General features: G+C 44.4%; 1 protein-coding gene across 1 annotated transcript; it reads left to right on the forward strand.

Moving 5' to 3' along the window:
• Positions 1 to 27,092, forward strand: LOC133469765 (SH3 and multiple ankyrin repeat domains protein 1-like). Its single transcript, XM_061757261.1, has 26 exons — positions 1 to 796; positions 3,946 to 4,149; positions 5,375 to 5,446; positions 5,517 to 5,625; positions 5,711 to 5,862; positions 6,383 to 6,550; positions 7,020 to 7,061; positions 7,614 to 7,730; positions 7,822 to 7,899; positions 8,003 to 8,069; positions 8,168 to 8,343; positions 9,206 to 9,336; positions 10,396 to 10,535; positions 11,235 to 11,348; positions 12,443 to 12,521; positions 18,684 to 18,766; positions 18,865 to 18,989; positions 19,093 to 19,228; positions 19,390 to 19,470; positions 20,299 to 20,307; positions 20,490 to 20,516; positions 20,615 to 20,671; positions 20,797 to 20,918; positions 21,370 to 21,478; positions 22,333 to 25,453; positions 25,711 to 27,092. Exons 1-26 carry the CDS (start codon positions 314 to 316, stop codon positions 26,609 to 26,611), a joined length of 6,903 nt encoding a protein of 2,300 aa, XP_061613245.1. The 5' UTR covers positions 1 to 313; the 3' UTR covers positions 26,612 to 27,092.
• Positions 27,093 to 27,387: the final 295 nt, after the last annotated feature.

Here is a 27,387-nt window from a genome sequence, read left to right on the forward strand (position 1 = left end):
CCATCCTCAACAAAAATGTCACAAAAAGTATATATAGTATACTGAAATAAATACAAATCTTTGGACTAATGAAGTGGAATTGGGTAATTTCTCAAGATGGCACACTGGTTGGGAATCACGGTTCCATGTGTTCTCATTTTGCCAGGTGCAAACCATCATTGACCTGCTATAACGAAACACTGACTCACTTCTTTGCCTGTTCCCCACAGCATGTTTCAAAGGGATGACCCCAATCTCTCGGGATAGCCATGTTTTATCTCCATGACAACTATGTCACTCAGCCTTCTCCGCAGTGACCCCTGCGCCGCAAACCATGCTGGGAAATAACGAGCACTTTTATCCCGGTCAGGATGACAAAGATGGGGAGGATGAGGAGGAGGATGAGGAGCAGGGCAGAGAAACCCGCAAAGGGGAAGGTGGACGTGGCATCGAGAACGGAGGGTTAGACGGTCTGGTGGAGAAGGAGATGACGGGAGGAAGACAATCCTGGGAAGGCAAAGTTGGCGACGTTGCCAAACCGGCAGCCATTGTGGTGGGTAGGCAGAGACCAGACCGGCCCGCCAGGTCGGGCAACCGGGGGGTCACTTACACATCCGATCGAGCCGCCCTACATCATCAAACAGCCAATAAAACGCAGCATCACGGCACAGTGGCCAATCAGCATCACGCGGGCTTGAATGCAGCGCACAAGAGAAGGGCTCATATGGAGCGCAGCATGACCACCATGGCGCCGATGGAGGACACCTTCCTCACCATGATGGTGTTCCGCATTGGGATTCCTGACATCAAACAAACAGTAAGTGCATAGTTTCTCCAGCAACACAATAACAATCAAAAACAAGAATAAAAGTACTCATGTGTGGCCACAGAATACTAAGTCCTGCCCACAAATTAGAATTGTGTGTGCACTTTATATACAGGCTGGGTGAAAAGTAACTAGACATGATAAAATCAGTATCATTATTACACATTTATTGAAACAAATGATGCCTGTTCTTTGTTTCATTGGAAAATGAAAGCAAATCTTCATATTTCAATGTGAGCACTCCCTGGCATCAACAACAACAAACCAACAAACAATCAAGTGACCGGACCTCTGGAACATACGAACTACCAGTAAGAGAATAGGAGGAAAAAAGTAAGACAATAAGAAAACCCCAATAGTGTTGTCTGTTTAAAAAAAAATGTTTTCATAGAAACTTTAGCGTTAGTAAAAGTTCGGTAAGCAATTTCTAGTGCCTAGTTGCTTTTTACCCATTCTGTATACATTTCTGTCGCAATTTAATTGTTGATCATAAAAATGATAATAATCATTTGGAAGGGCAATTATGTAATGTGACAGAGTGATTATGAGGGTTCCCACAAGGAACATATTCGACAAGACACGAGAAAGATTACTGCCTTGCGCTCTAGGCACATGCCTTGTCTGTATACAAACACAGTGCAGCTCAGCTTCTGGCTAGTGGACATCATGGTTAGCAACTTGCGATTGGGAGAATGTCAAACTTGTTAACACATTTGAAAAGGCTTCGCGCAAATGTGACTATCAGAGCAGAACACACACACACTAAAACTAGTGCGGTCCAGCAGTCTCTCCCGGGGAGCCAAAGCAATAACAAATTCTAGCATAATAATTCACACCGTTCCAAAGAAAAAAATGTAAGCTGTTTCTGCTTCATTTTAAATCTGTTCTTGTCTGAACCGAACCGTAACCTGATAACCAAGGCACATACTGAATCTTGATTTTGGATTATTTTTTTTTTGGCACATGTTTACGCCACTAGCGTATACATTTACGTGGTTTCACCGTTGTCACTGTCGCTCCGAGGGCAACCATAACTATACAAAGTGGCCCGCAATGAAAGCAAGTCTCCTTGCTTTAGAAAATGTCAAGACGAAATAAGAAATGTCAAACAAAAAGGTATTTAACGCACCACAGCCTTACTGACTCAGAGCAAACGTTCCCATCTTGAATCCGGAGCTTTCCCAGCAAGCGGACCATTTTTCCACACTTTGTTTCAACCACACCTCGTCTGACAGTGTTGTCATTCTGGCGGGTGGCGACTCCCAGAAGGAAGTGAGAGAAAATAATGAGCTTGAATTCATCCGCCTGTGACAGCAGACATATAAGTATGTGCCCAAGGGTCAGATATGGATTTTTATTTTATTTTTATTTTTTTTACAACCCAACCTGGCTCCAATTCACACTCAAAGCAGTTGCGGCTTGTGCAAAGGCGTCAGGTGAGAATTGACAAGCCCACACATAGCACGACTCGGCGAGAAATCTTGCCCCTGTGTCAGCCCTCACACCCACCCATCATCTCCCTTACATGCTGGCTGTTCTACATGTCAGCTAATCTGCCCTCAATGTAGCGGTAATTGCTAATCATCTAATTGGATTTTAATGAGTTTGGGGAGAGGTGGGACGGAGAGATACAAATATGGAATATGCTGTACAGTACACCTCTGACAAACCCACTTATACCTCTGGAACACGCCTGACGTGATGAGAGAAAGATGCCTAACACTACATAATCAACTCGCCGAGCTTGGGAATAGAAACTCCCATAATGTAATATGTAGCAGAGGTGGCAAAAGTACTCACGCTCTGTACTTAAATTAGAATTAGATTCTGATAAAAGTGCAATCGTTGATTCCATGCTGTAAAGTGAAGTCAGAGATTTCTTTAGAAATATGTTACACATGCTTGAAGGTAGTTGCTTAAGAATGTGCAAAGACTGAGAAATACAGACGGCTATCCGGCTCAATTGCGACGTGCAGTCAGCTAGCTAGCTACGTCGACACCCTGGAGATACATTTTCACATCAGATCGTCCGCTGGTGTGACCACATTAGAGCGCCTGGTTGTCGCGGCATGAAGAAGTTACATTCCAGTCACGGGGGTGAGGTTTAAGCGTAGTTTTTCACAGCTCAAACATGTAAGGATGTGCAGGCGTAAGAAAGACACAAGACGATATAGCGTCCGTTTTTCAGCGGACACGCCTACAGTGTTTGAGAGCGAAGACAAAAGCTTGATTAGTACTTTATTACTTCCTACTATTGCTTCTGTCTATGGTGTACAACCTCAACACCAACATTCTAATCTCACAACTTCCCACCACTGATACCGTATAGGAAACATCATGGTCTGCTCTCATTGGCCACTTAGTCCTGTCTACAGTCTGTCGCCTAATGCACTCCGCATGTCAACCCAATAAGAGCACACATATACCCTATAATGCAATCTTATACGTCCACATCCCGTGCTTTAGCACCTTGGGACAGCAGAGATAGCGTTACGGCAGCAGGGGCCTGCCTCCTCAAATGAAGTGGTTGCCATGCCGATAGAGTTGGTTGTGCCTATCGGTAACTACTGCTGCAACATATAGGGGGCGGATGCTCACTGGAGGGTGTAGGTGAGGGGTTTTGGGTGGCGGGCGAACATGAACTGTGCCGAGCTGTGCAGTTTTTACTCACTGCTGTCTGAAATTCTCTACTGTGTGACTCAGCACTTGATGGTATAATGGTCATGTAATGGTGTGAGGAAAAGGTGGCCGCATGCAAATGACCCTAAAATCCAAAAATGTATTTATGCGCATATTTCGAAGGTGTTTTTTTTTGTGGCCAATGAGTCTCAGGTGGATGTCACACGCTCATGTGGTAATCTGTTCTTTCTCCACTGGATTGTTGCACAAATGTACCATAAGGGAAAGATTTTGCTCCATACAAAAGCTGCCAATGTGCAGTTTTTAAAGTTATTAGTAAGAATGCTTTTAATAAGTAAACTTTTTTTTATTATTATTATTGTGCTCACTAGAAAATGTGATTTAAAAAAATAAATACCCCAAAAGGCTCCCAAGTGCAAGGGCATGTTTTTATTGCCTCATTTTATTTGATGTTGCACCAGATCAGGTGTAGGAGATACTTTGACCTGTGTGTGTTTCAGAGGTGTGTCCAGTTTGACCAGGACTGCATAGTGTGGAACGCTAAGCAGCAGATCATCTGCTCCCTCAGCGAGACCTTGTGGGACGTCTACAACTACGGCCTCTTCCAACCGGCGGGAGAAGGCCGGGACGCCAAATTCTTGGAAGAGGAGAGAACCTTGCGGGAATACTCGCATTCCTTCGAGAACGGGGTGCCTTACCTGGAGGTAAGAAACAAGTTTCGTTGCATAATTTACATTTGAAGTCGAAACACTGTGGTTCACACATAGGTCTTGCAAACTTTTCCACCTGTTAGTTGCAGTACAATACTTTTGTTTCCCCATTTCCCTTTTGAATCAAAAACAAATAGAAAAAAAACATGTTAAAGTATAACATGCTAAATTCTTATTATTTTTAACTATAAGTATAAAAATGAAAGCAAATTTACCATCCTCTTAATACTCCATAGTGATCAATGTAAAGTGAACTTGGTGGATACATGACATAACACTGCCCTCTGGTGGTAGAATTGATATTGACAAAAAATATCACAAAATAATAAATAAATAATATTGATGCCAATTTAGCTGCTAGAGTTACAAACTTTCCAGACTATGCTAGCAAATGTTTCCCCCAAAAAAGACCGAGCAACAGACTTTTAAGACTTGTTTGGAAACTTTTTAGTAACTTTGGAAAAGTAACTCAAACTCTATAAAACGCACACATTTACTCAATAAATGACACAAAACGATTTTGTCAGAAAAGCACACACACTCTCTGTCTATCTGCAAAATGCAATGTGAGTTGCTGAATTTACTCAATGCATTTTCAACAGTCCAATAGCCACAGTTAAAACCAAACAAATAATAATAATACATTAAAACTCAATCAGTAAAGGTCTCTGTAGAGAATCTATTGCACTAGCAAACCAAATGAATACATTCAATTAAGGTACATGCTCATAATGATCCGAAGCGTCATTTCTGTGGAATGATTCTTTAATTGTTTCCCTTCCAAACCATCATTCTGTATTTTCAAGTGAGGGAATGTGTACACAAGTCCTCCTGTAATTTCAGTCTGTATGCTATTGCCAGTTAGTCCCTTCTAGATCCAAAAAGGCCATTTGGAGCGGTTTGTATATTTTGGCATCCAGTTCAGGAAATGGAACGTTTGCTGGATCTTATCGGATGTGCTTTTCTGCTATTTCAGCTGAATGAAACACAATGACATCCTTGATAGTATTCTGCGCTTGATTGTATGTTTGTTTTTTCAAGTTTAAAAAAAAAAATGTAGCTTTGCAAGGTTGCAAATTTAAATAAAAAATAGTGTGATATGTTGTAACATTCTACTCATTCATTCATTTCAAAAGGAAAGCTGATTTGCGAGTCAAGGCAACACTGTAATTGTTGATATGTGACTGATTAAAACGTTGTTTTTTTTTCCACTCCTTAGTTTAGATACAAAACCAAAGTGTATAAGCAGACAAATCTGGATGAAAAGGCCCTTTCCAAGCTGTGTACCAAGGTAATTTTCTTGCGGGTGTGTGTTACTTGTGGACAATGTATAATTCTACTCACATTCTCTGACATCTCAGGCCAGTCTGAAGAAGTTCATGGATTACGTTCAGACTGTAGCGCTGGAGAAAATGCTCAAAGTCCTGGATAAAGGCCTCGATCCAAATTTTCACGACCCGGAAAGTGGAGGTGAGTTTTCAAATCAGTTGCTGCCTGCTCGTCGGGATGGAGTTGTCGAGCACATCTTCATATTCTCTCTCCCACCGTGAACTAGAGACCCCACTGACTGTGGCCGCGCAGACGGGCGTGCCGGTGGAGGGCATCAGGGCTCTGGTTCAGGGCGGAGCTCATTTGGACTTCAGGAGCAGAGATGGCCTGACTGCAGTGCACAAAGCAGTCAGGGTTCACAATCATAGCGGGCTACTGGTAAGGACTGCAAGGTGACATTAGTATGTACGGAAAACCATTGGAGCATTTCTTTGACCTCCTTGATATCCATCTTAAGGTCCTCGTACTAATATGCAACTTTAGCATACTAGTAGCACAACTACATGTGACTACTGAGCCAAACCTGCGCACTAGTTGACAACTGTGTGCAACTATTGACATTATCAAATTCTACTAGTTAACATCAAGCACATTACTAGTTGCACTAGTAGCGTGCAAATGTCAACTAGTGCACTGTTGTTGTTGTTTTTGCCTCACTTGTGCCCTACTAGTATACCAAAGTTGTTCTACTAGAGTGCAGAAATGTCATACACTAGTAGAAGGCAGTAGTAGAAAAACATGACTAGTAAGACACAGTCGTTCTGTAGTAGTACAAGTGTAGTAGTGAGGACAAAGAGCGTATTACTACATGGACCGTATGCTGGATATCAAGGATATGGAACAAATGCTCAGACGGTTTTTGGCTTCCAGTTCAAGCATTGTTTCGCTTGCTTGCCAGGCTCTCTTGTCATTGGGAAGCTCGCCAAACTACAAAGACCGAAGTGGCCTGACCCCGCTGTACCACACCGTCCTGACAGGGGGCGACACCTCCTGCTGCGAGACTCTGCTTTATTACCGGGCCAAGTTGGGGACGAGAGATGAGAATGGCTGGGATGAGTCTCATCAGGTTCTCTTGGACAACTTCTCCAAATACTTCAGGGGGAATTAAGTTGTCTCTTGATATTGAGCCCATGTTACCGTTTTCATGCGGTTTCCTGTCATATTTCTTTTGCATATTTGAGCTATTGTCTTCTCTGTGGAGGTGGTAAAAGTACTTCCGCTCTGTACTTAAGTAGAAGTGCAGTTATTGTGTTAAAAAAAAAAAAAAAAAAAAAAAAGACTGATAAAAATACAAGTATCGATGCAATTTCTTTTGTAAATATATAAAGCTCTCAGAAAAAAATATGTACTCAGGTGAAGTACAGCTACCGGAAAAATCTACTTAACTCCAGTAATTAAGTATTTCTGCTTGATTACTCCCCACCGCTGCTTCTGTCTGTGATATAACATCGCTTTTACGCCACCTCAACATCAACATTCTACTCTCGCGGCCTTCATGCACTCATCTTTCCATGATCTCTCCTTCCTCTCAATAGCACAGGGATGAAGAGGAGTTTGGAATGGAAGAAATACATAAGGTACCTCCCATAGCATCAGTTCATCACTCAAGGTTTACGCAGTATAGAATATGTGGACATTAATATACATGACTCATCCCGTGCTAATTGCAGCTAATGCATAGAAATGATCTCTTTGTGTGTGTGTGTGTGTGTGTGGATGCAGGGGCGTTGCTAACTTCCATTATATCATTATGTGTGTGCTGCGAGCTCGTTGTCATGGTATTTTATTTTGGTTTGCTCCGTGTCGTGTTTTTTTTTTTTTTTTTTTTTTTTTTCTTTACTTTGCACATGTCACCTGTTTATTTTATTCTTTGCGGGAAATATGAGGAAACCTCTCATACTGCTCAAAGCTCATTTCTGTCTATTTGATGTTTTTTTTTTTTTTTTTTGCTGTCAATTCAATTATTCTGATTCTTTATAAAACATTGTTCAAACGCATGTAAGATTCTTTTCTTTCTGAATTTCTGGCCTGCTGTTTTTCCTATTCTGTTTATTTGGCTCTTCCATACGACATTTGCCGAATTCAACTGAGAACGTATAATATATATTGCACCGTTTTGACTTTTAAAGGCTTGCCAGAACGGTTTTGCCCAACACTTGGAGCATCTGCTGTTTTATGGGGCAGACGCCTCCTCTCAGAATGCTTCAGGGAATACCCCACTTCACATTTCTGCCCTGTACAACAAAGCAAGTAGAACTAATCCCCCCTTATAAAAACGACTGCCAATAGAGCAAATTATTACGGCTGATCGTGATTAAACACTGTCCCTCCTACCAGGAAAGCTGTGTCCGTGTTCTTTTGTACAGGGGAGCAAATAGGGAGGCAAAGAACAAACATGGTCAGACTCCATTTCAGGTAAGCTGACAATTACAGTGGGACGTCTAACGCATTGTGTTCGACTTTTGTTCATTCGCTTCGTAACTTTGAAATGGAGCGTCTACGTTGTTTTGTTTTGCAGCTGTCCGTAATGTCTGGTCATTTCGAACTTGGGGAAATCATCAAAAACCACAAAGATTCAGATATAGGTGAGTTTTCATGCCGCATTTCTTCACTCTTTCCCTTCAAATCTGCCTTCTTATCTTTGTCTATTTCACCATTGTATCATCCGCTTTGCTTTTTTTAGTACCTTTTTTGGAGTCACCAAAATACGTCCCCAAGCGAAAAGAAAGCTCCCATACGCTGCCTCTCCTCTCACTGCAGTCCCACCCCTTACTGCGCGCTAACAGCGACAACACCATGACCCACTCTGATCCTGTGGTTATTCCCAACAAGGCCGCAACCACTCCCAACCCAGCTCAGGTATATAAAGTTCTGCTTCTATGGCTGTCCAAAGGCCAGTTGTACTTTCCAAGTACAGTGGCACAGTGGGAAAATAAATGTTTCTGCTAGCTTTTTGCGTTCTTTAGTAACCAGCAGTCGAACGTGGTTTGGTTTGACAGAGAAAACAAGCAGAACAGTGACTTTGACACTGATATGTTTTGCTTTTGTGACACCTCACACTATAAAACAACAAAAACAAGACTGAGAAAGGGTTTTTGATGGCAAAATATCCTTTTATTTACAGACGTACAACTGTAAAAATGCGCCGTGAGCGACACTGACTCACCGCATGGCTTGAGTTGAACGTCAAATCCAAAGCGATGCAGTGCCGCCATCTACAGGGTTTTGTTAGCCATTAGAGTTGATTACAAACTTGAATTTCACTTACAAGCTAGGCGACAATGCATTGCTATTTTTCCATATAAAAACGTAATATATATCTATCATTTTTCAGGGGCTGGAACGGACGAGTAGCGTTTCACTTAAGTTCAATGGGGAAAATGTATTTGATAGGGACCGAGCTCTGAGGTAAATACCGAAAATCGTTATTTGACGCCTACCCAAAAAGGTTTGTAATTTCCTATATATGCCACAACATGGTGGCAAAGCACTTGTTTCTATTAAGACAAGGCTACCGCCTGACTAAATGAAGCTCCTCCCCTCAGTACAACATAGTTGTTTGGCACCAAGATGGCACCAAAGCAATATTTTTATATTTGACAGGTTTTTGGCCTGAGCACAAAACAGCAAACAGGCAAATAATAGTGTTTAGATTCCGAAATGTCATGGTACCACAGGCCTGTATTGTGTTTCACGGTCTAACGTTGACATGCTTCTGCAGGGCCACCGCAGAGCCTCCATTGGCTTGCGAAGCTCCAGCAGCCCCAGAAATCGCACCCGTTCGCCATCACGAGGACGAGGAGGCCAGAGCGACACCGAGGAGCGGCACCGGCAGCCACGAGGCAGGCAGGGGTAAGGAGCCCGTGGAGACCGACGGCTTTTCTATCTAATCAGGTCCTTTTGGTTCCATTTATAAACTGTGCTGAGCTTTAATTGTCCCACTTACATTTTCCGACTAATTATAACCACGAGAATGTCACATTGTCACATTTGGAGTGAGCAGTTAGTGAACGTTCTATTAAGTAATAGAAATAGAGGGACTAGTTATGGCCTCAATATAGACTCAATCTTGTATAACAGACTGATAGAAAAATTGCAGTTCGCACTTAAATCAATGAAATGAGTTTCACGAGATTTGAGTGAATGAATGAATTTCATTCCCTCGTCCCTAAACACTATGTAGGGATTTTTTATACAGTGGGCTATATTGTTCACTTATCTGTCAAATCAAATATAGTTTTCCAAAACTTCCCCAGGTGCGCCGCCCATTGCGTCATTGCTGTCACGTAATTACAACATACCAGATCAATGTCAGCTATTGGACCTTTTGTAATAAATATGAACTGGTTAGAGTGTCTGCCTTACAGTTCTGAGGTTCAATCCCCGGCCCCGCCTGTGTGGAGTTTGCATGTTCTCCCCGTGCCTGCGTGGCTTTTCTCCGGGCACTCCGGTTTCCTCCCACATCCCAAAAACATGCGCGGTAGGTTAATTGACAACTCTAAATTGCCCGTAGGAGTGAATGTGAGTGCGAATGGTTGTTTGTTTCTATGTGCCCTGCGATTGGCTGGCAACCGGTTCAGGGTGTACCCGGCCTCCTGCCCGATGATAGCTGGGATAGGCTCCAGCACGCCCGCGACCCTAGTGAGGAGAAGCGGCTCAGAAAATGGATGGATGGATGTTCAAACTGCACTTAATTTTTGTGCAGTTTTGTGCATTCACTTTTTGATGAACATTTGAATGTCGGTCACCATGGTGGTAGTTGGAGAGCCAATTATTTTTTGAGGTGGTACTTGGTGTCAAACGTTTGAGAACCACTGATGTAGGGAATAACCAATACCAAGTTCGCATTCTAATAGCACTAACTGCAAACTCACTATAAGAGATTGTCATTGTTTCGGCCTCTGTCCACAGGGTGACCCCTGCAGGCAGCGGGGGAGGTCAAATGAAGCGAATGTACAGCGCAGTGCCAGGGCGAGTATACGTGGCCACTCGGGCGCACTCTGCTAGTGGAGAGAGACAGCTGTCACTCAACAAAGGGGACAAAGTTAAAGGTGAGATGGGCCTGTGGTGCAGTCACCCAGGAATAATCTATTACTCAGATCTGAAAAACTAAGCATCAACTGCAACGCAAATGTGATTTTTGTGGCATTTTTGTACAAAATCTGAACTCGAATTTAGTAGGACTTTGTTGAAAAAGAGATGACCGCCCAGCTGACATATTTTAGGGTAAGTTTTAAACGCGGTAAATGTATCAAACAGGATTTTTGTACCGAATGTGGATTGGAATTCAGTAGAATTTTGTATGAAAAGAGGTTAGTGTCAAATGGACAGATTTTAGGTGACTTTAAAAAGTGGAAGGTATGAATGTAGTTGTTTTTTGTTGTACAAAATGTGAACAGTAATTTAGTAGCATTTTGTATGAAAAGGGATCGCTTCCAAACTTAGAGATTTCAGGTGACTTTAAAAAAATGGAAGGTATGAATTTTGTAGGTTTTGTTGTACAAAATGTAGGCTGGAATTTAGTTGGATTTTGTACGCAAAGCGATTACTGCCAAACTGAGGTTTTAGGACTTAAAAAGTGCTGTGATGCTCATATTGCTCAATATATAGTTTGTCTTTTTGTAGGTTTCCCTGCTAAACTTGCCAAAGAACACAAACTGCTGGAGAAGAGGCTTAATCTTCAATAAGAGCAACGAAACCTCTCTCAAAGCATTACATCTATCCCCAAGTATTTATTTGTTGCTTGGCAGTGTTAAGCGTCGGCGAGGGAGGATACTGGGAAGGAACGGCGAAAGGTCGCACTGGGTGGTTCCCCTCGGACTGTGTGGAGGAAGTGGCACCTGTCAACAAGGACAATCGACCAGGCAAGATGTACAAACTCAAAGAACGCCTGGCAAATGAACATCATTTTTAAGGGGAAAAAATGGGATTCTTTGGCCAAGAGGCATTTTCTTGAAGAAGGTATTCGCAAAGCACATTTGGGGACTGGAAGTGATAAAGTAGGCCCATTAACAGCTTTACCATTAAAAACGGGACTAATCAACACCCCGGCGCCCTCTGAAAATGTTTATAATTGCTTATATGAAGTTTAAATATAATTTTTTTTTTTAAATAATATAATTTGGAACTTTTCTTCCAACCTTACGCTTAAAAGTAAATGGCTCGCAGATGCTTCAGCTTGTTTGTTGCCACTCAGCAGAGCAAAACAAATTAATCACCAACACAACATGCGGCAAAGACTCTCCTTAACTCTGCTAACAACCCAGGCTAAACTTTGCTCCTCATCGACTTGGAAAGATCTTAGTCTTTCATTTGCGATGTACCACTTAAGCATACTTTCTTTGCACCAATTACTACTTTGCATTTAGCCAAGGCTTTGGCGCCATATTGTGGCATCTTAGGGGATTCCGGAACGGGACATTAAAATTTGCTGTATCATAACCTAAAATGTCATTTGTGTTCACGACCTCTAGTTATTTAAAAACAAATTTAAAAACACCCTGAGCTGGTCGCCAGTCAATCGCACGGCACATATAGAGTTTACTTGTGACCTTAATGAAGACGTGCTATAGAAAATGGATGGATGGACATATTTTCCCAGTACAAAAGCTTAATGATGTGTCATTTAGATAAATTCATTGCATCATCCACCTTCTCCAGATACTAGACCCACATTGTCACACGTCTAGAGTACCGGTAGTATATGTGCAAAAAATTGTGCAGCACATACTGTATATTGCATGGGTTGCAAATTTAGGTTACATTCTCGTTTAAGTCAGTGTAATGATGGCCACATGTTATTAATTTCTACAGGGCCTAGACATTCAGAAAGCCACAGCTGGATGAAAGACACGCCGAAATAAGGGCGGGAATCTGTTTGTGCATGAAAAGGCAAGGGAAGGTGTCAGACAAACAACGATGAAACTAAAATGTAGCGTATGTGTTGCGTGCCTTGCAGACACACGCAGCGTGAAAGCCAAGCGGAAGCTTTTCCGTAACGTCACAGTCGGCGCCTACGACGGCACCGATGGTCCCAGGTAAGAGTCCACTGGACAAAAAGCTGAGTTCATTCCCATCTAATCCCATAACTACACATTTTGCAGGGGTTATTGTAATTGTTACTTTTAATCTAAATATTTATGACCTGTTCAATAAAAAGGAATTTAAGGTCCCATATTTTGGCTATTTAGACTTCCATAGAGTGACAATTTCATTTCAAAAAACACATAGGAGTGTCCACAAAAGGCCACTCTGACAGCTACTTCTGTTTGACCCAGTTTTCTATCCGCTTTGTCCATATTTGGTGAAGACCGCCCCTTTTCCCCTGATCGGTGGCCTCCGCGTAGAAGACTCTCTTGTGAGAGCACACGTGTTTGTTATGTTGACAGCGCTGGCTCAGGAGCGGAAAGGGAAGGCGGAGATCTTTGCTAGCGATGTAGATAAGCTCGAGAAATTCCAATGTCCTGATTCACTATATAATATTGTACATTATAAAAAACATACGGGCGGCACGGTGGCCTACATGGGTTTTCTCCGGGTACTCCGGTTTCATCCCACATCCCAAAAACAGGCGCGGTAGTTTGATCGAAGACTCTAAAGTGCCCGTAGGTGTGAATGTGAGTGTAAAAGTGCAAATGGTTGTTTGTTTCTATGTGCCCTGCCCTGCGATTGGCTCGTGAGGATAAGTGGAACGGAAGATGAATGAATTAATTTTATATCGTGTTTTTTTTCAACTTCTGAAAAATACCTTACAAAAGTGTGTTTTTGAGGGGGAAGCTGGGACGGAATAATGGCATTTCCATTCATTTCAATGTGGAAAGATGATTTTAGATACTTGTATTTTGAGTTACAAGCGTAGTCAGGGAACAATTGGAACTCATATCTCAAGGCAGCACTATGTTTTACAATACATTATATCATATTCCTTTTTTATATAATACACCGTTGTTTTTCTTTATTCAAACCTAAGAAAAGAATTGTGTGGGGGCGCTAAAAACGGATTAATGGTATTTCAATTCATTTCAATGGGGGGGGGGGGGGTTAAATAAATATATACAACATAATGAATTGCAAATTATTTAGCGGACCCCCAAGCTACTGCTCGTGGACCCCCAAATTTGAGAACCACTGGTTTCAAGGCGCGTCTCTTTTCCTGTGTGATCTGATGCCCTTGAACCGATCTTCAGTGTGGAACATGGTGTCTGTGGATGTGGGAAGCAAGCGATCTGTCAGCTCTGTAGCTTTACTAGCTTGGAAGGAAACAGAGCGTGTTTGAGCAAGCCCACTTGTTTCACCCGCTGTGCTGTTATGTCCGCCCTTGTGCTACATTCCGAATCAGCGTATTCTCTCTCTTTCTCCGTTTTCTGTTTCTTTTTCATGTTTTTTTTTTTTTTTTATGTTTCCGTGAGCACAGCCATGTCATTTTCAGCTCCCTATAACTTGGCATGTTTTTTGTTTTTGTGTTTTGTTTTTTTTCTTTTGACATAAGGCTGTACATGTTTTGCTTTGGAGTCGGTGTGCGTATGAATATGTCTTTGTGAGTAAATACATCATGTTGCTGATGATGACTCATAAGCAGGCTGAGCATTGGTCGTATCCCTGAGCTAGTGAGGGGACCTCACAGCCTCTTGCACACTGGAACTGACATCAATGTCATTATTTTTATGTATGTGGTTGTGTCGTTGTTTTTTTTGTACCCGTGTAATTAGCGAGCGGTGGTGGAGTGGCGCTCCATTCAGAACAAGGTGATCTGGTACATGTTTTCTCTCTTAGGGAGAATGTCAAATATGATTCCACATAGCAACTAGGAGAAGTGTTTGCGATGAAAAGCTCGGCGATGACAAAGTTGGCAGGTGTGTGTGTCTGTGTGTTTGTGTGTCTGTGTGTAAGTCCATGGTGGGAATCAGCTGTTAGCCAATCTGTGATTCACCAGTGATGGAGAGCGTACTTTTGCACATCCTCTCTTGTTATCGTCACCCATCCCCCCGCTCCCCTGCTATCACACACACACAGATTAATAAATATCTCATGTTGTCAAACTCCTCCATTGTCTCAACTATGCGGTGTTATGGAAAGCCATTTGAGCATTTATTCCATATCCTACTACTGTGCTGAATTGTCAACGTACTAGTAAGCTCTTTGTCCTCACTAGTAAGACAATCCAGTGCACTAGTAGAACAATTGTCTTACTAGGCAGGGCAAGGCAAGGCAAGTAGTGCAAGTGCGCCCTAGTTGTTCTACTTGTACGCAGAAATTTCATACGGTAGTGGAAGGCAGCGGCAGAAAAAAAACGCCATTCGTAAGACTTATTTTACTAGTGCACCTGAGTCGTTCTACTAGTGCGCAGTAATGAAAAAATGTCACAAGAGATTGTCATTCGACTAGTGCGCCCTAGTTGTTCTTCTAGTGTGCCCTAATTGTTCTACTAGTGCGCAGAAATGTCATACAGTAGTTTTAAAACATTACTAGTAAGACATAATCGTTCGACTACGATATTTCCCCATTGTGGTACAAAGAAATCTTATCTTATCTTACTAGAGCACTGAATTGTCTCGCTAGCGATCACAGAGCGCATACTAGTACAGGGACAATTCAGCACTCTAGTAAGATATGAAATAAATGCTCCAACTGCTTCCCATACGGGGTTCAGACCTGCACGCGCCTCCTCCTCGCCCGCGCTCTCTTTCCCTCCTCACTCTCCCCGCTGGAGGGAGGAGGAAGAGGAGGAGGAAGAGTAGGAGTGGTGGTGGGGAGGCGGGGGGGGGGGGGGGGTGACATGGCAATGGGGGGATGCGGTGAGAGAGATTGCTCTCTCTCCCTCTCTTCTTCGTGGCCGTCACTGGGCCCCAGAAACAGGAGCGTGTGGTTCATTTACAGGTAGCGGCTGTTTCCTCGTTCATTGGCTGGCTATGGATGTGAGGAGAGGACAATGGAGAGAGGGGAGAGGTAGATGATGCTACTGAGAGGCCGTGTGCTTTTTTTTTTTTTTTTTTTTTTACAAGACCGAATTCATGTGCCGCGCGTGTGTGTGTGTCTTCTTTGCGTCGGAGCGTGCGTGGCTCTGACATTTTGCGTTCAATGTAAAGTGGCTATAGATTGTAGACGCCGCAGCATGCTTATTTGTGTGTCTCTGAACTATGTGGTTGTGTGTGTGTGTGTGTGTGTATGAGTGTGTACAAAGAGAACACACATTGATGCAGACTGTAGGTGTATTACATTCTCTTTTGACTCATTATTTCCTTGAAGCGGATTCTCATTCATATGGGCATTGCTATTTATACCCGTCTCTTTAAATATCCATTGTAGAATTGATGATTGTGCAGAGGGATTACATTCAGTATTTATTCCTACGTGTGTTAATGTGCATGCGTCCATGCATTAACAGAAAAGGTTTTGCCGGAGCACATCCGATGCTGTGGGAATACCACCTTTGTGCCTGCACTGAATATTTGATACATCTCCATCCATTGTGTGTGTGGCGGACATCCATCAAGTGCATCACCCGTGGCGTGTGTGGCTATTGTCCAGTTAAATAGCTCCAATCAGCTGAGGTCAAAGTATGCACAAGAGTGACCGAGGGTCTCAGTCGGAACCACCTGGGCCGTGTTTCCCCCTCCTCGTACAAGTGGATGCGCAAAGATCCCAATGTATCGGTCCACCCACTCTGTTACTTTGATCTTCAGAGAGGGATTGCATGATGGAGGACAGGGTGAGAGAAAAAGGAATGAGGTGTGAGGAACAGATGGCAGGAAGGCGGCTAAGCCTTGGCAAACCAACATCGATGGAGAACGCGCAAGGGCCGGCCCTCCGTGAGGGAAAGTAGCGATCGTCTTGAGTTCAGTGCTCAAGTTATGGCTCATTGTGTGGCTCTTTGGTCTTCTCTTATCTTTGAGGTTCAGCAGAAAGCATTTATGTTTTTGGGACATAGAGCATGGACAAGGACCGCAGTTGAGTTTAGGGCTGACATCCTGTCGTGTTTACTACAATTCAGGACTAAAGCCTTATAGACCTTTGCACCATGACGTCATACGTACTTCCGGGTGGCAATAGCACCAATGGCACCACTCGTAAACTCAATTTTATTTATAGAGCACTTTCAAAACAACCTCAAGTGAAACAAAGTGCTGTACATAAATGCAAATTGAACGTAAGACAATTGAAGATAACCTACTTTTGAAACAATAACAAAGAATAAAAAACAGTAAAAACAAATAAGACCCTAAAACAAAAGCAGTCTCAAGCTGTGTTGAAAGCCAAGGAATACAAATGGAGTTTAAAAATGGGTAGTGAGGGTGCTTTCTCATGTGCAATGGAGGCCAGAATAGGAGTTACTCTTACGTGTTCCGTTTAAGAGGCAAGCTGCAGCATTTTCAACCAGCTGGGAACGTTTGCGGGAGGACTGGCTGACTCCAAAACAAACAAACCTTCGATGTCATTTGACCATGCATAACGATTGAGAAAACAAGGTCAATAAATGGCTTGGATGAGGATTTTAGCCTTCATAGTTTGTATGTGTGAAAAGTCAGTCTCAAAAAAAGATGTTACATCAGGTTAATTGCCTGTGAGGTACGTTGATTCAAAAGGAGACGTGGTGGAAATTCAGACAGTTAACGTGATGATTGAGGGACTGGCTAATTAATTGACTTTTCTGTTTCGCTCGGATTAATGGCACAGACAAGCTCTTTTGACAGTGAAACAGATAGCGCTATAAAGCAGACGTAGACGACCAAATCAAACATTTTATGCGTAAGAAAATGGCTTCCACAGGCCTAATGATGGAGGTTTGGTTCCCAGACTGTCCCTTAGAAGTGGCTACTACATCTCGCAATCTTCTCTCTACAACCATTTACAACATCCGCTTGATTTACTCTCCTCAGCCACGTTTCGCTGGATTAATTAAGATTTTTTCTCAAGGATATCCAAAAGGTTTTTGTCAAGGTTTTCCGATTCTGACACCTGGACGGATCCTGGTGCCTGGCGCCTGGCTACAAACATTCTAAAAAGGTGTACATGTACAGTATTTCCTATACATCTTCTGCTTGCAATTTTTGTTTTGTTTTCAAATATGTTTACAATATGTTTCAAAATAATTTGATGTGTGTTTTATTATGTTTAAATGGTTAAAGTGTGTGGAAGGGTCAAACTATTAAAAAAGGTTTTATTTATTTGGTCTCTCGATATCGCGGATTTTCACTTATTGCGGGTGAGTCAGCAACCTATCCCCCACGATAAATGAGGGTTAAGTGGATGAGTTTAATATTATTATACTTAACATGCCATTTTTGACTGGTTAAATAAACAAATATTGTTACACTAGAGATAATTAAATAAGTAAATCATTCACTATAGCCAAACTATTGCTATATACAAAAAAAGCTAATCGCGTTCATAAAAGTGTGAAGCCGAAGGTCACAAACTAACCTAACAAATAAGAATGTGATTAATTTCCTTTTAAATCCTGCATTTCTGCTGTCTAAAGGAGCTTTCATTTAGAATGCTTTATATATGACCCTTTGCCACTCCTGTATTAGAAGAAAAAAAAAAATTGGTTACAAATCCCAAAGATGCTAGTAGAATCATAAAGAACCTTGCTGGCCCACATATGTTCCACTGCTCAAACGCCAATAATACTACTACGGTATAATATAAGACTGCATCAGTGCGACCGCTCTTCCCAGTCTTGCTTTAGCCTGAGAGCATGAAGTTGGTGGAGGACGTTTAGAGGCCTGTCCAAGCTCCACTTGTACATAATCGAAAGTGTCATGTATGTATGGCTGGTCGTGGTGCTCTGCAGTCGCTGAGGCCGCATCCTTGCAAAAGCTGCCAGAGGCTGTGAAAGCTAATGCAGCCATTTAGGTGCATTTGTAAGTCAGCGGTATCACTGAAGTGTATGCACACATTTTGTATTATTTTTTTTTGTATTTATTATTTTTTTTGTATCATGCTCAACTGAGGCTGCATTAGTATGGCATCTCATAGTGCTTTCCTCCCATCGTGTCAGTCACTCTTTCATTGTGCACCACTGCTTGTATATTGTGCCACCGACCTTTCTTTTGCTGCAGTGTGGTTTCATAATGTGATGCAGTTAAACTGTTTTTTTTTTCCCCTCAAATTGACAAAATTACTTTCCTCTCGCAAGGCACAACCGAAGTCAAATGACTCCACTGTGTTATTTTATTTCCCACTCCTTCTCCTTACAGTGACTACATCATTAAGGAGAAGACAGCACTCCTGCAGAAGAAAGACAATGAGGGATTTGGCTTTGTACTTCGGGGAGCCAAAGGTGAGCTTCCCCCCCACAAAAAACACTCACTCATTTTCAAACCCACGTTCTTATTATGTGTCCATTCATACTCATCTTTTCTGCCCAATCCTCCACAGCTCAGACTCCCATAGAGGAATTCACTCCGACGCCAGCGTTCCCAGCGCTGCAGTACCTGGAATCTGTCGATGAGGGGGGCGTGGCGTGGAGGGTCGGCCTAAGGATGGGGGATTTCCTCATCGAGGTGTGTACAACATCAACAATTTGTCATCTTAATCGGCCACGTGGACACTAATAGACACTTGCAAAGTACTCACACTCACAGTTGGTCACTGTTGCTTTTTCAGGTGAATGGCCAGAATGTGGTCAAGGTAGGACACCGGCAAGTGGTCAACATGATCCGACAGGGTGGCAACAGTCTGATGGTGAAAGTTGTCATGGTTGCTCGAAACCCCGAGCTGGAGGATACTGCTCGAAAGAAAGGTTAGCGCCATATTGTTCCCCTTTTCCGTTACGCGTGACAACGACGCAGATTGCATTTTTACGTCAACACGTTAGCAACGTAGTTGTTAGTGTTGACTGCGTGTGTGTACTGTACAAGAAAAGTAGACCTCAATTTGCATTTGGCTGGCTTCCCTATGCAGCCCCGCAGCAGACCAAAAGGCTGACTCCTCCCGCCATTGCCCTGCGCTCCAAGTCAATGACATCAGAGCTGGAAGACATGGGTAAGATGACCAAGACAAGAGTAAATTCAGTGGTGCCTTGAGATACGAGTGACCCGACTTAAGAACACTTCTTAGGAAAGATAACTGTCAAACTAAACATAAAACTAAAAGAATCACACTTTGTGTATTTACAACAACCCCATAGATTTGCCTTAGGAAAGTCCACTTCGCGTCATCCTAACAAACAAAGCCAAACACCATAAATAGGCTAACGAATAACATCTGTGTTTTAGTGTTATAAACCTTTAAGCAACGGATATTTGAGCACAAACAGTAGAGCAACACATGACGACAGACAGTATAACAATGCATATATTCTTTATCCTCTGCGACTCATGTTATTGCAGCTTACTGAGGAGTTGCGCCTGTCTCCATGTATGTTTGTGTTATACTGTCGCTAAGGTGCGCACACCAAAAGAAGTAGTACAATGTCCATTGATTTGAAGCAAAAGGTGTGGCGAAAACTGTTGAGTTCTTCACATTTGATTTACTAATGTCATGGCTGTATGTTTCTATAAAGTACCGTGTTATAGAGTGCTAACACAAAAACGGCATTTCCACTCATTTGAATGGGGAAAGGTGATTTGTCTCGCGAGCATGGTCACGGAACCAATTCAAGTCGTAGTTCAAGGCACGACTGTATGGAGAATATATGAATGTATAGGTGAAATATCATTTTGTTACATTTTCACAGCAATGTAGTTCTTGTATTATGTGTGAAGAAGAAAGGTGACAAGAGATTTGAACATAATTACTTGCTTGATGCCACCAGTTACCAGCAGCTCTTTTTTTTCCCTTTTTCTCTCCACCGAATGTGCTGCTCCAAAGTGGACAAAGGTGGGAGAATCACGAAAATGTGTGCGCTCATTGTCATTTCCGTCCCTATCACCACCCCTCCTCTGCATTCACACCATCTTGTATCTGAGTATGTATTCCATCCCTTCATCTGCCATATGAACCTAACGACACGGCACTTGCATTCGCACCTAATTTATCTTTCCCAATTATGTATGCTCCAGCTGCCTCGCCATGGAAAAAGAAAGCAGGTGAACATCAGGCCTTATCATTGACTCGATCAGAACTCTAGGTCTTAATTAAGAGCCATTTGATGCTAGCTTTTCCTCTCTTTTTCTTTTTTTCCCAGACTACGATTCCTCTCAGGGTCCTGATAAGAAGAGGACAGTCTATCAGATGGCACTGAGTAAGAAGCACTCTTTGGTCATGGAGTGTTTTTACACCTTCGGGGATCATGTAACGCTCCTTTTCATGTTCCTCTCCATTTCATTCTTTTTTTTTTTTTTTTTTTTTTTTTTTTTTTTTTTGAAGATAAACTTGACGAAATCTTGGCTGCTGCCCAGCACACGATTACATCAGACAACCAAGGCCAAAGAGGTCACGGAGGCAAGAGGGACCGGAGCAAGAGTATTGTTCCTAATGTCTCCAATGAGGTATTTTCTGTCAGTTCTGATGTAATGCTCATAATTTGGCATCCTGCATGCTTGATTTTGGACGTACTCCTATTCCTTAAATGTGTCAGCTGTGGACTTCGTTCTCACTCCTGCAGGAAGAGTTTCTCCTCTGCTTCAGGCAGTAGCACAGCTTTAATCATGCGGCCTTTCTTTGTCTTTTCGCTGTGGGGGTGCTCCGCTGCCCTCACAGCACTTGAAAAATGATTGACAATGAACCACCCACACGTTTGCTTAAGTCTGAGTCAGGTTGTGTCCATTCAGCTCCTCTGTTGTTTGGTGCACCAGTACTCTGGGTGGATGTTTTTCATACAGTATTCTAGTGGTAAAAAAATGATGATGATAGAATTAGCTCGTCTCAGTTCTACTTTATTATGTCTTCTATTTTGTGACAACGTTCTTTTCTTCTTTTAATTATGTATGAAACCTGAAGCCAACGTACGAGCTGCAAGCCACAGTCAATACCAGACCTGGTTTTACCTACAACCAAGCCCACTTTCAACCAGCCCAACATGCAGTCATGATGCGTCAAAAATCCATTGGTAAGACCAAATGTCAATTGGAAGATTTGTTTTTTCCAAGTCCCTGTAAAGTGAAAATAAATGTCTTCTAAATTTGATACACCACACAGAGGATTTTTGTTAACAAGCCTGCCAAATTTGAATGATTCAAAAAATCGGCAAGTACATCAAACGATGCTTCAAATTCATAAAAAAAATCAAGCTGTTCTCTGTATAGCCACGATCCGCTCAACTATCAGCTCGCAATCAAATACCACCGTTATGACTTGGAAGAATGGATGCTACGTCGTCTAGCGTTTTTCTTATGTTTGAGCTGCAAACATATATCCACCTAAAGCCTCCAGTGGCTGGAATATATCCGATTGGGTCGTGTACGGCTTTTCCACAGCGCAACAACGAGGCGCTCTAACGCTGTCACACCAGCCCGAAGCCACAGTTCATGCACTGTCTGTCAAGTCGGAGTTAAGAAAACAACTCGGTTTTTCCCTTTCTCTGCTAAAGGCGCTCTAAAGTGTATCTGAAGGGTACATTTTCAGTGTGTAGGCATAGTTGCTAGCTAACTGCACCTCACAAATTGCGCAGGGACTGATGCGAACGAAGGCGGTCAAGTTCTTATACAGTCGGGGAGGAGCAACTTGAAAGTGCTCACGTAGCACTGTTGTAGCTACACTCGAAAAATCTGGAAATATGAAATGGTGAAAAACAGTTTAACACTCCACAATTGAGTACTAACATAGTTCTCAGTCTTAGCACATGTTTTCAGCAATGACCTTCAAACGTGTATAATGTATTTAGAAGCAAATCTTGAAATTGACTTCACAGGGTCAATAATTCATTCAATGTTGTTTTTTTACTGCCTGTGTTGTTGTACTAAGGTATAACTGAGGAGGAGAGGCAGTACCTTCATCCACCGGCTATGAAGTTGGCTCGTAGCCTGTCAGTGCCAGGACCGGAAGAAATCCCCCCACCACCGAATACATCAGCACCTGAGCCACCATTATCCGCAGGCCCTCATCCTGGGAGAGGGCCTGCAATGCCCATACCCCCTGTATTTCAAGACCACTTCCAGCTCCAGTCCCAGCCAAGCCATCCTAATCAATCAGGGTGGGAAAGAGGAGGCGGGGTGAACCAGCAGATTATGGTCTCCACTCTCCGCAGACAATCGGAAGGACTGTGCGCCAGGGAGCAAGAGGCACCCAGGCGAGGCGGTGGCAAGATGGGAGGGTTAAGAAGGGGCTACAGCAGCGCTACACCACCAACAAGCGCTAAACCTAAAACCCAACAAAATGTGCCACATCATTCACATGTAGCCACTCGGGAGCAAAGTGGAGGGACCGGCAGGGGGGCAGCCCGGAGGGGAGGTCGGGGCGCTCTGACTAAACAGTCTAAAGTTGACGATGGACTGCGACAACATCGTGGGAAAGGTGGCGCAGCCAAAGAGAAGACCTCCATCCCTATCCCAACCATCATCGTCAAAGCGCCCTCCACCAGCAGCAGTGGTCGAAGCAGCCAGGGTAGCAGCATGGAGGCGGAAGTCCCACACGATGCAGAGGACCACAACTCTGCTCAGCCATCTCTGGAAAGCCTCGACTCCACTTTACCTTCACCCCTCACCTCAACGCCACCCCAGCCCCCGACATCCACCTCCTTGCCCCAATCGACTGCCGCTCCTCTGGTTTCTATGAAGCAAAATATGGAGAACGTAGACTACTCTTCGACTTTTGGTATGACTTTTGGAGGTGGAGGGGCACGCAGGGAGAGGGAACGTTTCCGTGACATGAGAAGAAAGAGTGCTTCTTTCTTCCTCTCATCTGAGGAGGACATCCAGGAGGAGGTGGGAGGGGGAGGAGGGGAGGGAGGGGAAGCACTAAATGCAAGGATTCAGCCATTACAGAGCTCACAGATGGAAGTACCAAGTCCTCGACTGCGGCCCTCCAAGTCCATAGATGAGGGCATGTTTTCTGGAGACAATTACGTCCACTATTCTAGCAGCATGCCTCCAGCCTTTGGCCTGCCTGAGTATTCTTCTCCTGCCCTCAGCCAAGATGGTCAACCCAAGTCGGCGCCGTCAGTGTATGGCTTCCAGCCAGCTACTACTTTTATCCACCCACTCACAGGGAAGATTCTAGATCCCTCGTCTCCACTTGGACTCGCACTCGCCGCAAGGGAGAGAGCCCTCAAGGATGACCGCAGGACTCGACGAGAGGAGAGACACTTTGGTCGGCAGCTGTCCACAGTGGGAGCGTTTTCCACCCCCACCCAGACCCCAACACCCTCTCTTTTTGCGACCCCAACACAATCTACGTACACGTCACCGGTTTCCCTTCACCTGACCTCCCCCACCACCACCACCTCGCCCGCATCTCAGAGTCGGCCTCAGTCACCAAGGATCTTACGCATGGGAGGCGGAGGGGAGAAGATGGAGCGAGACAAGGATGTAGGACATAGAGAAGGTCTGAGAGTTCGTTTCTCAGAGGACAGAAACAGCCAATATTCAAGCCAGTATAACCCACAAAACCCCTCGGAGAGACAAAAGGAGGCCCATGACAGCAGACCCGTTCCCCCCGTACAGCCTCCACCACCCCCGGCTCAGCCCGCCCCTCGCAGGCCTTCCTTTCTGCAGATGGAAAGCACTCCTAACACCAGCTACATCCCCCAGTACACCGTCCCTACAGCACCTGATGCGATGGGAGAGGCAAAAGCGGAAAACCTGGGAATGATGGTTCTGCCTCCACCGGCGCCCTCAATAGATGTAGATGAAGAGTTTGTCTTTGCAGACCCTTTGCCCCCTCCGTTACAGTTTGCCAATGGCAAGAATGAAAGAGCGAAGGACTACCACCAGCACTACCAACATGCCAGTCAACGATGTGCTGCTCCACTGCCGCCTCCCCTACCATCTCCTAAGACCCAGAGCGTTCCTCAAACCTCTTCACAGGGTGGTGACTCTGCTGCCTCTAGCCTTACCTCCTACGACAGCGAGGTGGCTACCCTGACACAGTCCGCTCTTTCGCCATCTTTACCATCCCCTGCTCTCCCTGCCACCAACCTACACAGACCTCAACCAATATCCCATTCGCAGTCGTATTACACCAACGACCCATTGGTGGGGCGTGACGCCACAGCTCACGACAGAGGCACAGCCGCCCTCACCACGACCATGACGTATGCCACCACTACTATGACAGCTAGTGCGGCCGCCACAACCACCATAACCTCTACAGCTTCAGACTACAGCACGACTGTGGGAGGACCTCAAGCCGTCTTCAGCACAGGAGGCAGAGCTGCTAACCACATTCACCACCCCGCTAATGTACCCAAGAGTGGAGAATGGCAAGATTCAGTGGTAGATTCTGGGATTGAGGAGCTGGATAGTCACAGCAGCAGTGACCATCACATTGAAATGTTGGGATTGACTGGTCCGAGAGGAGAGAGGAGTGGCATCGGAGGAGATGGCGCTTGCAGTGAAGGGCGAAAAGCGGGTGCACCTCAGGATCCTTCTTCATCTTACAGCGGTGGGCAACTGTTTGAGGTACAGAACATCAAATTAGCAAACCCTGCTTTTCCAAAGATGACTCATTACAAGGAGGGAGGGGGGAGGGTTCTGCCTGTTGCACTACGAAGGCAAAACAGCACCAACCCTGCGCCTTTACAACTGCACAGACAAAACATCCCAGACAATATCAGGATAGATGTAGCCCTACCTGATGAAAGGAGACTTGTGCAGAATAGACCCACAATGGAGGACGACTTCAGCGCTACATTGGCCGCCTGCTTAGACAGGCCCATTGATACTCGGTCGGCAGGCTGGGGGGAGGTCGGTGAGCACGAGCAGCTCCAGAGAGCCGGCGTGGCTTTGGATGCACGCAGGCTTCACTCGCCTCTCTCAGGTGTGAAGGCCAGCATCATCAATGAGCTGAGTTCCAAGCTTCACCACATGAGTAGCATGAGGAGCATGGACGACTGGAGCCACACTCCAAAATCACCCACCATACACAGGTTGGTTGTTCTCAATAACAAAACACCTATTTTTTATTAGGCTTACACCAGGATTAATGGCCTTGCCATTCATTTCAAAGGGGAAAGACGATTTGAGGTACGAGTGTTTTGAGTTATGACGGTGGTCACAGAATGAATTAAACATGTATCTCAAGGCATCGCTATATAGAGGATCTTTGGTGTCTAACCTTTGCAGTCCAGCGGTATAAAACTGAAAGTTTGGAATCATGGTTGATGTTTCTGTTTTTGTCTTTCAGGTATTCCGCAGATTTCTCCGACGCATTTCACAGCCCCCCTACTGGCCGCTCCACTTCACCCTTGCCCACTTCCTCCCCTCAGCACCATCAAGTACCCCATCCCAATCTGTCGGCCAAGCCCTCCGTATCCCCTTCCCCGCAGGTACCGGGACAACGCAACTGGACCCGTTCCCCCTCGCCGCAGATGCCACCCTCCCCGGTTCACTCGCACCCTCCCCACTCGCCGACCTACTGCCCGTACCCGACGTCGCCGAAGCATCGCTCCAAGATGCGGCGGCAGACTTTCGATTTCCAGTGCAGTCCCACTCAGGAGATGCGATCCTCCGTTTCCCGACGCCGCGCACCCAGCCCTCTTATCTATAACACCGAACAGCCCAACCCCACCCCACCGCGACCATCCTCCCTGCCCATTCTTCCCAGTACGCCAGTCTACAGTAACCCCTTTGAATTCCCAGGACCCCTCACCCCTCCTTCTCCCGGCATCCCTCTAGGAGACACCTACACGGCCTCAACACCGCCGGTTTTCTCCCCGTCTGGTGCGCCGAGTCCGAACCCGCTGCTCGTCTCCCGCTCTCTGTCCCCCACCCATTATCTCTCTGGAGCCTCCTCCCCGTTGCATTTGCCCCCGAGCCCATCCTGCCTCAACTACCCCCACCTTACCCCTCCTCCGCCAGCCAAACCCTTCGCTCTCAAGCCGCTGCCCTACTGGACCAAGTACGATGTGGCCGACTGGTTGGCTTACCTGAACCTGGGCGAACACATAGAGCGGTTCATCGATAATGAAATAGATGGATCTCATTTACCCTCGCTCACCAAGGACGACTTCTTGGACCTGGGGGTAACTCGCGTGGGGCATCGAATGAACATCGAGAGGGCGCTGAAGAAACTCACCGACAGGTGAGGGAAGACTGTAAAGCAGCAGGGTCATAGATCAAAAAGGAAGGGGAGTATCAGTCCAGAAAACCTGGATCCCTACTTTTCTTTAACATCTGATTACAATTCGGTATTTTAAGTCATCTTCCCTCAATCCTTCGCCCCTTACGAATGACCGCTTTTGTTTCCCTTCTACGTTGATTTGCCCTCCTTCTCTCTCCAGGCCTTTGCATGTCACTACTTCCCCCACAGACACAGATTGTAGATTGAGAATTGGGGAGATTGAAAGATGACAAAAAATGTGAGAGAAACACATGACTTGGCAGAGGAACATTAACAGAAGATGTGGAAGAGGAGAACAGAGGACTTCAGCACTCTTTATCAGGCTGGTTAAGTTGGCATCTGATTTGCATATTAGCGCAATGGTTCAAACCACAGTGGCGAAATGAAATATACAGTGAAACCCCGTTTATTGCAAGGGACACGTTCCAGACCCGACCGCGATTTCAAGAGACTGTATAAATAACTTTTATACATATATATATATATATATATATATATATATATATATATATATATATATATATATATATATATATAGTTTTATACCTTCTATGCGCTTAAAACACTTTTGAAAGTATTCCTTTGCACCTGTTCTCACTCTCTCACAGTGAAGAAATGGGATTTGTTTCCCAGTTGAAGTTTACGACAAAACTGACAAAACAAAAGAGAATTACAGAACCACATTAACCAAACCACATCGTTTCATCAACGAAAGTCCGCTAGCTTAATGCTAACATACAA

This window comes from Phyllopteryx taeniolatus, chromosome 19, assembly GCF_024500385.1.
Source record: "Phyllopteryx taeniolatus isolate TA_2022b chromosome 19, UOR_Ptae_1.2, whole genome shotgun sequence".
NCBI classification, from domain to species: domain Eukaryota; kingdom Metazoa; phylum Chordata; class Actinopteri; order Syngnathiformes; family Syngnathidae; genus Phyllopteryx; species Phyllopteryx taeniolatus.